At 41.9% G+C, this 12,153-nt stretch overlaps 1 protein-coding gene and 1 non-coding gene across 4 annotated transcripts in view; both read right to left on the reverse strand.

Moving 5' to 3' along the window:
• The window catches only part of AP1G1 (adaptor related protein complex 1 subunit gamma 1), a 45,578-nt gene that overhangs the window by 7,356 nt on the left and 26,069 nt on the right, over positions 1-12,153 (reverse strand). For 2 of the 3 annotated variants that reach the window (XM_074582554.1, XM_074582555.1), the window contains exons 8-20: positions 11,876-11,956; positions 11,532-11,630; positions 11,067-11,122; positions 10,080-10,193; positions 7,887-8,027; positions 7,183-7,237; positions 5,329-5,451; positions 4,917-5,006; positions 4,293-4,420; positions 3,581-3,685; positions 1,326-1,467; positions 743-869; positions 191-286 (exon numbers count right to left, since the gene is read on the reverse strand). In XM_074582554.1, the coding sequence (XP_074438655.1) occupies positions 191-286; positions 743-869; positions 1,326-1,467; positions 3,581-3,685; positions 4,293-4,420; positions 4,917-5,006; positions 5,329-5,451; positions 7,183-7,237; positions 7,887-8,027; positions 10,080-10,193; positions 11,067-11,122; positions 11,532-11,630; positions 11,876-11,956 (1,357 nt within the window). The remainder of the gene's footprint in view (positions 1-190; positions 287-742; positions 870-1,325; positions 1,468-3,580; positions 3,686-4,292; positions 4,421-4,916; positions 5,007-5,328; positions 5,452-7,182; positions 7,238-7,886; positions 8,028-10,079; positions 10,194-11,066; positions 11,123-11,531; positions 11,631-11,875; positions 11,957-12,153) is intronic. The other variant, XM_074582556.1, reaches the window with a different exon arrangement.
• LOC141743224 (small nucleolar RNA SNORD71) lies at positions 8,579-8,665 on the reverse strand. The gene has a single exon (XR_012586991.1). It is a non-coding gene; the product is annotated as a small nucleolar RNA SNORD71 (small nucleolar RNA).

Below are 12,153 nucleotides of genomic sequence, written 5' to 3' on the forward strand. Positions count from 1 at the left end.
CATAGAACGTGTTTACTTTTACTCCAGACATGAACTCTTCTGAAGATTGAACACACCCCCTCCTCCTGCTCCAGTGTCTGTGCCATACTCCATTCCCACATCCCCCCCTTTTTTTTTTTCCACGACCACTTGTTTCCTCTTCTAGTTGGGTGCTGTGGCACCTTAGGCTAAGGATTTACATGTCCCTAACCTGCAGCAATATCATTGAAGAGAGGCTGTGATGAAAGTCCATCAAGCAGGAACGGAGGCTGTGCTATCTGGGGCGCAGGGGCAGATACTGGAGAACCTACAAGAAATGTTGGAGGATTATTACTTAGCTGTCATGAAATGAAGAGTAATTACTCCTCCAAAGATCAACTGCTGCGTATCATATTTCTTTACATGAAGCTCTACAAATCATCTGCGTTATCATCCTACCCTTCTCTGTTTTCGCTAACAAGGACTGGCTCCTCTTGAGCTAGCAGGCATTCAAATGGAATTAATTCCTCACATCTCCCAGTCCTCTCTGGAACGGCTCACAGCATTCCCAAGATGGAGCATGAAAATGCTTGAGTCTCAACAGCTTGAGTCTCAACAGCTAATCAACATGTGACTTCATTCTGACTCCCACCTGTATGCTAATATGGATCTTGGTAAGAGTATGTGTGAAGACTAGGACTTGACAGGAAGTGAATTAACCAGCCCACATCCCACCCACCCCAGGACTGAGACCGTAGACTTTTAAGAGGTGCAGCCTGCTCACCTGTTAGGTTGAGGTCTCCCAGAAGATCAAGGAGCTCCCCACCAGCAGAAGCTGGCTTGCTTGTAGGTACAGTGGGGATTACAGGTGTTATATCACTTCCCCCCAACAAGTCCAACAAATCATTTGCCTAATAAGAGAGTGGATGCAATAGTTACATATTCAACTTCCTGCTACTTACCCTTGCAAATGTAATGGATTCTACTTGCTCTCAGATTGAAGACCAATGGCTGGCCAGTCAGAGAGGTTCTTAGTTTGGCTACGGTCCCCTGCCCCACAAAAGATCTAATTTCCTTGCTCTTGGGACCACAGAGATAGAGAAGGATGGAGTTTGTGCGCACTGAGACAGGTTGGGGGATAGATGGCTTTACCCCACCCTGTTCTTGCACTCCCCACAACGGCCTCTTTCACACACCTCTTCTTGACACTAGAGCCATGAGATTATAGAGATGATGCAGTCATCACCAGGCCAGAACTAGCAAAGAGGCAGAGAGGGGGAGGGAGACAGTCTCAGCTTACTGTTGTCAGTGGCTAGTAGTGTGGTCGGTCAGGCAGTGGAAACTTATCCTAGATCAGTTTCCATTACCTGGCTAGCAGGCTGCAATCCAGAGGGTGGAGGTTTGGTTTCCAGTACCGCTGGCTCTGTCTCGCCGTTGGTCTGTACAATCTCAGTAGGGCCATTTGTGGTGACTTTCTCCATTACTGGCATTCTCTCAAGCAGGGCTGGCCTGAAAGAAGCTGACATAGTTACACTGTGCCGTCTTCCTGGATCCCAATCCAATTACTCAGACATTCAGGAGATGATATACACAGGGCAACCTGCCTATTCCTTTTAGCTCCAACGCAGGGGAACTGTAAGATTGCATGACAGCTTGAGGTGGTCAGAAGCAATCCCTGGCGTTCTGTGCCAGCAGAAATACATTAGTTGACAGCTGAAAGCCAAACAAGCCTTCCTGCCTCATGTTTTCCCCTAGTGCTTGACAGTTTCCACTGAGGGGCTAAGATAAAAAAAATCCAAGACAAAGACTAAATGGCTGAGCAATGGCGGATTAACTGCAGACACGGGACACTTGACTGCTTTGTTCCATATGCAGTTGAGTCAGCTAATTTGACTTCTCTTTGCAGAAGGATTAACAGCAGGTAACAAAGTTGGAAAAGCAAATCACCGTGCTCTCATTTAGCCAAATTAAATTTTCAAAGAGATTACGTTCAGCCCTTGAGAGTACCCTCCTGAAATGATACAGAGACTGAAGAAGAGGCACAGGATCCAGAATCCTGACATCAAACCAAAAAACTAGGAAAACCTGTATAGGGAGAACTAGTCCATAATACAACAAAGGCCATTACTCTTGCAGATCAAGCCACAAAGCACTGCACGAAATAGGAGTAAGCCACACCGTCTACACATCTTTTGGTCTGAAAAGGTTTTCAGTACCAATAAACCCAAGAATGGGTGACATTTTTGACCATGAACAAAGTCTTAATGAGCAGAAACTATTAAACCTTGATCTTTACACTGTAACGAATACCAGAATATACTGGGGGAAAATGCTCTCTTGTAAAATTGAATGAAGCTCACATATGTTTTTCTGAAGTGCAACACTTCCCAAAACTACGAATAGCACACACTGCCATCTGATTAAAAGCCAGATGATCACCGGACACTGTTGTCTGCAATGGTCAATTCAGAGATCAAAAGCCTCTCATGCTAGATTTTTCTCAACTCATTAATAAGGCTTCATGTGAAGCCACAGGCAGCTTACGTGCCCTAGCTCATTAACGTGACTTTTCCAAGAACAATTTGAATTGCTGCATAGATCCCATGGGAGGAGAGAAGAGGAAATCACAAGGATGTTGTGTCCTACCCATAGCGAATAGTACCTATGGAAAAAAGCAACTGAAGAGCCTTTGAAACAAGGTTTGGATGCCCCTACAAATACAGAAATTATTTAGTCCAGTGGCGCCCATTTTCTCTCTGTCCTCTCCTCCAGACTCTAAAATGGAATCTTATGGAACGTTTTCAAGGGTGGATGAAGTTAATCCCCAGAAGATCTCCTCCAATCTTATGATCCTCACTGAGAAGAATCTGTGGTGCTTTTATGAATCAACAATTACCTATTGCACATAGCAGATTAATGGCTATTCTGCAAAGAACTACAGCTTCAGTTATTGCAATAAAGTAGGGTTTTAACTTTCTCTTAAGGGAACAATGACTTGAGCAAAGCAGTGATGAATGGGAACCTCTCAATGATAAGGTGCAAGGAGTTTAACATGGTCACAAATTGTAAAACAGGGATGCTGAGTGGTGTAGTGAAATAGTATGCCTTTGCATGCACAATTTGAGATTTTAAACAGATACACACAAGAAGATGCAGTAAATTAAGATGTTCTGGAAAACTGAAGAGTATTCAGAGTTGGAAGAATTACTTCAAGTTCAGAGCACAGCTTAGGAGGACACATCAATGGATCTCTGCATGTTTAATCCCAAGACATTTTAAAATGAGTTTGAACCTAATGACTGTGGTAATATTAGCATGGTAAAAGCTACCTGCAAACACTCAGCTAACAAATTTAAGACTCAACACCTAGAAGTTAGTCAAGTTCAAGCTCAAAGCAGGGGAAATGTTTTGGCAGAGAAAGTCCCTAATCACAGAACAATCTCCTAGGATATGTTAAGTTCTTAAAACACTCACTAACACTGTAGATGACGAACGAATTCTAGTTCCTCTGTAATCCTACCAAAATCACCAGACAAAGCTCTCAAAGCCAAACTGTGGTACACAGGACATCAGAGTAGATTATAACGATCCTTTTCAAACACCAAAACTCATCAGCACTTACCTCATGTGGTCATATTTCTTGAAAAGTGCATTATATTCCACTGCCCTCTGCTGTAGCTCCACATCAATGCTGCTGCCATAAATGGAAACTACCTTCTTGATGCGACTGGGGGGGAGGAGGAAACAAAAAACAACAAACCATGGAATTAGCAGCAATAAACAAGGGATTAGCATTTGTCATCCAGAAGACACTATCTGGCATCTGCTCAGCAGGTGCCTTGTGTAAGTCATTTAAAACAGCAGTCACTGCTGTTTTCCTGGAGAAACTATGCAACATCCATTTTTGAACTGCCCCTTCACAAAACAGCATCAGCAGGTGATTAATAAACCACTACAAGGTATATATTAAGAAAGCTCAACTACCCAGACAGAGAAGCCATCAGTAGGAAACAAGCCTATTTTTCTCTCCACCAGCTGAAAAAGGGACTGCAAAGAACAGTCCATTGAAAGCAAGGACTTATCTTCCCCATAAAATGGTTTTCAAGCAACAGATTAAGTCCCTACACGGTAGAGGACATCCACAGAGAAAACAGTACAAATCAGTGGAAGTCTTCCATCCTGCAAGCAAAGGAGAACTGAAAAGCCAAGAAATAACAAGACGACTCTTGTAAAACCATAGAAGCAGAAGGTGTCTGAGAAATATTTCTACTGAAGACAACTGACGCCAGCATATTTGCAACAAAGCCCTGTGCAGTACATCAGTGAGAACTCACTTGACAGTGCAGGTGAACCTTGTGGAAAGCTTCATGATGGCAGTGAGAGCATAGCCTCGTGTAACAGATGCAGACATATTAGATATCAGGACGCTTTCTAAAATATCAAGAACTTCATCCTCTGTTACCTGAAAAGGTACAGAAAGGTTAGGCTGAGACAGAGAGAAGCTTTGCCGCAAGCTTTCCAGGACATACTGTAAAAACCTGCCTATTGTTTAATGGCCATGTCATCTCCCCTCCACGACTTTGTGAGCCTGTAGCATACGTTCAGAGTGCACGAGACAGATGCATCTAGGTGGAGATCTTATGATATTAGTTTTAAAATACAGTTCCTGTTCCACCTATTGAAGAGCAGGTTTATAACCAAAATACACAGCTAAGACTCTAGCAGATACCCTGCAAGCTAGGTTAGCACTGAAACCACACTGCTCTGCCAACTGTAGCTGCACTCCTCTCAGTGAGTGTTTACACAGCCCATGCCTGTAGCGTGGGAAGGAGACTCCTGTCCAGGGTCTATCACCATCATGGACACCAAGTATCTGTAGCAAGCATTCCCCTCGCATAGCCAGCATCAGGCAGCTCCAGCCTCAGACAACTACAAAGTTGTTCTTTCCCAAGCTATACCTGTATTGGTTCCTCCTCTTCACACTGACCAGACACCAGAAGATCTCCATACTCTCCTATGCACCAAGAGGCCACTTGCACCAGGGGCTGCTGTTAGAAGAAGAAAAAGCAGACGCCTCAGATATAAGTGGGTGCCTGTATGACAAATTAAACCATCACCATTTCCCAGAGCAAGCTTAGCCCTCTTTTTAGCCAAGGAAGTTCTCCACAGCAGAAATAACAGGAATATTTGATTCAATCAAGAATTCCCTAAGAGAATTAGAGAAAATAAAAATAACATGAACTTATAGAAGACACACCTCCTCTGCAATCTGTCCCTTGGAGCTAGACAGCGTGATGTTGACTTACCTTGAGATGCTTAGTAAACATGCTTATTATAGTACAACAAGAAAACTGAAGCATTTGGTATTACCTGGGAGTAATCACCAAGGATGGCTTTGTAGAGTCTCTGCACAGTGTAGGCATGCATCTCCACACTATTAGTTATTAGCTGAATCAGATTGGGAACAGCATCATCACGAACATAACTTCCTGCCTGCGAGAACAATTGTGTATTCAAGAGACAAATAAAAGTTGTTAGATTTCACTATCTGACTTGTCAGGAACACCCAGCATCTACCGATATTCTTCACAAAGCCACCCGATGTACGCAGAAATAAAAGTCAACCTCCTCATCCCCAAGCACTTTATGGCTGATTTTGAGCAGGGTCAGATGGGTAGAAGTACAGGACAGCACATTTTCGCAATGAAGTCAACTATACCTAGAGAAATCCATACTACAGATATCCTGAATTTGTCAAGAGGACAGACACTTCTTAGCCTGTGCTACAGAAGGAACAAAGAGCAACAGAGAAAACTCTTCTGTTAAATGGAAGGCTTTAAATTAAAAGACACCCTGGGGGCAGAATGCAGCTTATTCGATAGTTTGCTCAAAGCCCGACTACGCCAAACAAGTGCAGGACCCAGGAACTTGCCTGTGTATCACTCTTTGGTTAGAGGACAGGAACACAGAGCTCAGAGGGCAAAGCCCACATCAAGGCCAGGAAAGCATGTGGGGCAATACGCTATCAGTCACACAGGTTTGGCACTGAAGGGAAGATATATACTGTTCCAAACCTGTTCTGTTTAGGCACTCCTCTGACACTGAGACCAGAGCACGCAAAAAGAAGGAAATTAAGTGAGCCCAATTAGGTCAACTAAGAATCCATCTAGCCAAAGATGGCTGGTGCCATCTTTGGTGTTAGCTCTCCTAAGTCTGCTAAACTGAAAAGGATGTTTATCTGTAACAGTCTGCAGTAGGTAGTCTTATGAATACAGCTTTATTAATGGTTTCTCTAGCAGCCAAGAGAAGGAAGTCATTTAATTGAGGGAAGTAATCTGAGAGCAATCCTCACAGTCAACCTTGTAATGGAAATCAACTCTCCATTCAAAGGAATCTACTTTTCTCTGTTTCAGGGTGGCAAAATAGCACACAAGCCAGACTCGCTTCCTGATTAACTTCTCAAATTTGAACACTCATACTGATAAAATAAATTTCTTCCCACTGCTTTGCCTCTGGGAGCACACTGCCTATCCAAGTTATCAAGATCTCTTCCCTCTTGTTTGCCAAAACATTACTCCAGTTCCACCTCATCTGTGATGTTTATAAAGAAATTCATGTAGGTAAAGAGTAATAATTAAACCCAAAGAAAAGGAGCTAGAAAGCTGTTGATACAGTTTCATAAAAAAAAGCTTTGATAAACTCAACTTGGAATAATGCCAAGAAATTGCTTTACTCCCTTTCCCTTTACAAGTCACTTAAGGCTGTGTTCACTCTCCCCTGAAAGTACTGTATATTGGAATCACAGACAGCACAAGAGCTGTCCTAACTTAGAATATAATGTCACTACTGCAGGATTACTGCAGTAGAAAAAAAACAAAACCAAAACCAAACAAACAGAAAAAAAAACAAACAAAAAACCTCTGCTACACACTGTATTCTTGTGTGTTTCTGAAATCACACATTTGAAATCAGTGAAATCATACATGAAATACATACATCATACATGAAATCAAACACCACTCAGTCATATTTACTGAGTTTACATATTTCTGACTGGCTGCTTACGATTATTATGGTCACTAGGATATAAGTACACTTCCTCTGTGTATTGTAGAATTTTTATCTGCTAGTCCTTATAGCCATCTTCAACTTGATGATGAGTAAGGTACTACAGAATTAAAAAGTTTTTATGTAGTCACACACAAGAGAGGCAGTTTCACTTACCGTTGTTAAGACTCTCATAATTGTGTCTATGTGCCAGCGTTTGGAAGGAGCATACCTGACAAAATTAAGAAAATAAGTTAGAGCAATAACTGCTAGCCTTCCACACCAGCAAGAAACCCATTATCACCAGAACCTCCCCATCCAGCTACTTCCTGGCCCACTGTTTCCTGCGGGGGAGACACCAACAAAACACGCAACCCCATCCCCCAAAACAAAACACCAGACATTTCACATTCTCGGACTTTTTGTATTAATGCTGACATTGCAAAACTGAATATACGAGCCTGTATAACACAGCACAGCCATACCTTGCACATGCAGCACTTCAAAGTCAAGCTGCTGATTACAACGGCTCAACAGTAAAGAGATCATCTCACCTGTACAACTAACCAGAGAGAATCTGTGTGTGCGGAGGGGGAGCAGGGCCAGGATGTCAGCACAATACCTCTTCCAAAGCACAGCAGAAATCAATATACTAGAGTGGTTTAGTGATATGAGGACTATCCATATGGGACACACTAGTGTGTCCCAAGGCACAGGTGTTCCTCTTCCTCAGAGTGGGTTAAAATTGACACACCACACAGAGATCAGCAAATGGACAAGAGATGATCAACATATTCTCTCTTGGGGGGTGTGCAACACACAAAATGCTCATAATTCCGAGGATGTACAAAAAATTAATAGCAAGTAAAATGGCCCCATACTTTTCAGCTGCAAGAAATATTCCAGATGCACAGTCTGCCTTGAATTCTGGTTCACAGGAATCTAGGAAATACAGCAACTCCTTCATCATTCCACGGACATTGTTCCCATTAACAAGAGCAAAACTCAGTTCCATCGCACGCCTAGGGCAAGAGACAGAAAACCAATAAAGTATCTTAAGCTAATGAAGTAAAAAAAACCCACCCAAGTCCAGTTACTCAAATGCACTTACCTCTTAATTAAGAGGAGAGCAACATTAATTAACCCCATGAGAACAGCCTTCCACATTAACTGTACCAGTATTTTCCTGTTTAACTTTTCAGTCACATTATAGCAGATATATCAATACTGCAGGTGCACAGAGGTACTCTGCAATCTTAACACCAGGCCTTTATCGCAACATATAACATTGCTTACCTTCAATCATATTACACAGCTCATTTCTGTCATGAAATTCCTAATCATGTAGCTTGATCATATTAAGCAGACAGACAAAAAGACTTGAATTAAATGGCAAAGCCATTGTGGATTATACTACAGGGACCAAAAGATGCACTGCAATGGTTAAAAGACAACGACAACAGACCACGCTTCAGATAACCCAAACCAGGTATCGTGTCTTTCCCTCAAATCCCAGCCCTTGAAACTTGCTACCTGGGGACTCCAAAAGACAGTATATTGCTTCAATGAAGACAGTGCAGTGTCAGCAGCACGAGTGTCAGCACGGCAATATCATGCTCTGCCGATGGATCACTCAAAGGCTTCATCCTCCAACAGCACTCAGACATGAAGCTCTGTCATTTGTAGCATACCTATGTTTTCCTAGCAGGCACCAATAAAATGCTTTTGTTGCCTTCTATCCAAAACCTAGATGAGGCTTTGCTATTCCACAACCTAGCTTCATGCTGGCTCTGGCATTGAACAGCAAGAGCAGCCTGACTTGCTCAGCATATAAGATACATATTTGTTTTGGGATAGATTGCAACTGTAAAAATAGATTACATGATACCCACCTATATAACAGTAAAAACTAAGTTTCCAAAGTCAGACAGATACAATTTCTTTCCTATCCTGTACAGATTAGACTGAGCAGTGCTGTTAAAAAATACAGATCTGATTCAAGGATGGGCATAAATTTGAAGAATGCCTGTCAGAACAAGTATCTATGGTGTATCTAATCAGTTTGACAAGATGGAAAAGAAGAGGTTGAGCAATTTTGAAAGTATATTCATGATGTGACGAGAGCTCAATGAAATTTTGGCCTGCAGCAGACAGATTCCACAAGATGCAACAGGGATGCCACTGTCCCCATCACTGACATGTAAGATGTGCACTGAGCTCAGACCACCTGTTATAGAAAGAATAATGATGAGGAAGAGAATTCTGAAAGAGCAAGCAATCAACAGGCTGAAAGATGCAATTTAGAAGATTAAAAGCAGGATTCCATATAGGTTGGGCAAAAGTGAGATCAAGCAATTCAAGAGCATTAGTGTCTGACAGAAAAAGGAGAAAGTTAACATCATGAGTAAAAGGAACATAACTGAAGTAACAAGAAGAAACAGAGGAAGAAGTTTAAACTGAGTATCAGAAGAAAGTCTTTCTGTAGAGAGGAGTGAGGTTGCAAGCTCTCCCACTGCCCAGAGAAGTAGCAACATACCGCTATTTAAATGACAAATGAATACCAAGAATGCACAACAGGATGTGGTTTGCAAACAAATTACTTGAACAATCGAGTAAGTCTGAATTCTACCACAGCCTAAGCAAATTTACTCTAGAATACATTATTTGGATGGCTTAACACTGCTTCAAGACAACATGGCACTGCCTGGTCATCTGGGAAAGAAAAACAATACGGAGCATGTCAGAGTAGCTTTGATGAGGATCATACTTTATGGAGGTTCTCCATCATGTTGTGAGCACACAATTTGATCTCCATTGAGACTCCATTTTGGAAAAATTCAGGCAAACGGAAAAATCTTTTTTTCTCAATCCAAGATCCATAAAACGTAAAAGCAGCTTCCCAAAGGAGGTGGCTGCACATCTTTCATTACCTTCTTTGAAGTATGAACCATACTACGCATTAATACTAGTCTCACTTACAGTGCCCCGAGATTATTGTTGTTTTTCCCTATGCCCTGGCTCACTTTCCACAGGCTGTCAGCCTTGAGAGTCTATTTCAATGATATTTCAATTACCTTTTAATGGAGACATCCAGATCCTTCAGGCAGTCCACAATCGTGCTTCTATGCCGCTGTACTGCATTATGGTCTGTCTGCACAGTTTTCAACAATGACGTCAAAGCTACATATCTGGGATAAGGACATACAGTAATAAATAGTTGACAGTAGGCATTTAATTTCTATGCACAGACACTCACCCCCCCAAAACTTAGTCTTACTTTGCAACAGAACAAGGTTCTCTTGTACTCAGTAATAAATGGAAGTCTTCCAGGGGACTGCCTGGCCTATCTTCAAAAGTGAGTTACCATACTAAACTGTAACGTGCCTAACAACATCCTGCTGCCTGGGCAAGCACCTGTCCCAACACCTGGGCTCATGTCGGTGGTCCGGTCTTCAAGAACATTTTGAAAAGACAAGGCAATTAAAGATCAGACCTCCATAGATCATGCACTCAGACTAGCCTGAGCTGCAATTCCCAACGCTAGAGTCTTCTGCCTATACCATGATTTGCAATCAAAATGCCTGGAGATGGGACTTAATTCTAGCAGTTGCGACAATCTCATTTCCAGATTCATAGTGACCAAAGCACAACCAAACCTCCTTGTTGACAACAGCCCACAATCTGTAAAACCACACCCTTTGCCTAATTTGTCAGATCTCCAATGCCACCTCTGATTTCAACATCACCACAGACCAGCTGGGACAAGACAGGAGATTCACAGCTTATCGGAAAAAAACACTTGACTAGATTAAGAAATCCCATGCTAAGAATTAGATCATAGAACCAGACTCACCAACTAAGAAGGGCAGGGCAACAGTTAAGATTTTCACAGAGAAAAGAATGCACCAAGAAGGAAGATAGCCAGACAAGTCACGCTAACCCCAACAACACTACTTCCCAATATGGTCTCCTGGAAAGCTCTACTTCAGCATAATCTTTGTGTAATTGCTTCTCACACATTTTAAACTGGGTGTTGCTAAAACACACTTTATACAACTTACCTAATATTTTTGTCGTTGTTTAATAAGAAACGGCCTAGGATGTTAATGGCTAACACCTGGAGAAAGAGTTAGGGAAAGTCAGCGATCAAAACAGGCTGCTGGTCATCTTCATTGTTTCAAGATGGTTTTAAAGGCAACATGTCAAAACTACCATTGTGGTTCTTGGCCGAAAGCACAACATAAAGTGTTCTAGAAGCTGACTAAGCAGAGGAAAAGCTAAGACAAACACAGCACAAGCTCTCTCCTGCACTCAAGAGAACACAGTCTGCAGGAAGTTTTGCTTTTTTATTTTTGTTATTTAAAAACAAAACAAAACACAAACACCATTTTCTGAAGAGGCTACAACGTTATCTAGAGGGAACTGCAGAGCTATGCTTGGGCAAAACAACTTTGCTTCATGTCCTCTACACAAATTACTCTAATATAAGCCCAGGGGAAAAAAAGGCCATAGCAAAGGTAACTTACTCTAAGTCCACTCTCAGATTTTATGTCCATAATAGTCAGCACAGTTTCATAGAGAATGGCATTTCCCACGTTTTTACTTGTTTCTGTATTAGTGGCAACCTGGAGAAAAGAAACAAAATAAGCGACACATCCAAAACAGATCCCCTTCATGCTGTTCTGCAGAACAGGCAGTGAAACTACCCAATCCCCAGCAAAGAAACATCACACCTATGAACATGTGTCTCTTGCAGCAAAATTCAACCCAGCATAGCAAGCAGCTGTATCCTCACCAGTGCTGCTGAATCCAAATTATTAAGAAACCAAAAGAGAAAGTTCAAGCTGCTCATCGACTTTGCACACCTCACCTGTGCAAGTATATCATTCATTGCTTCACTTGAATCATCATCATTTCGCCCTAAAATTCTTAGTAACCGCAGGATTCGTACCTATTTGACAAAATAAAGCAAAGAAAGTCTCATTGGATGGCAGTGTTTCAGATGGGAACTATGAAATCCCCAGTACACTTCCTGAGGAGTGCCAAAGGAGCAAAACAATCTGCTGATTTCCATTCCTAAGCAAAATGCTTATCTTTAATAAGACCTTTACAAACAAGAACAGGCTTATGCTGTACTCCTTTTCTTCC

The sequence above is a fragment of the Larus michahellis genome, chromosome 4 (assembly GCF_964199755.1).
Source record: "Larus michahellis chromosome 4, bLarMic1.1, whole genome shotgun sequence".
Lineage (NCBI taxonomy): Eukaryota > Metazoa > Chordata > Aves > Charadriiformes > Laridae > Larus > Larus michahellis.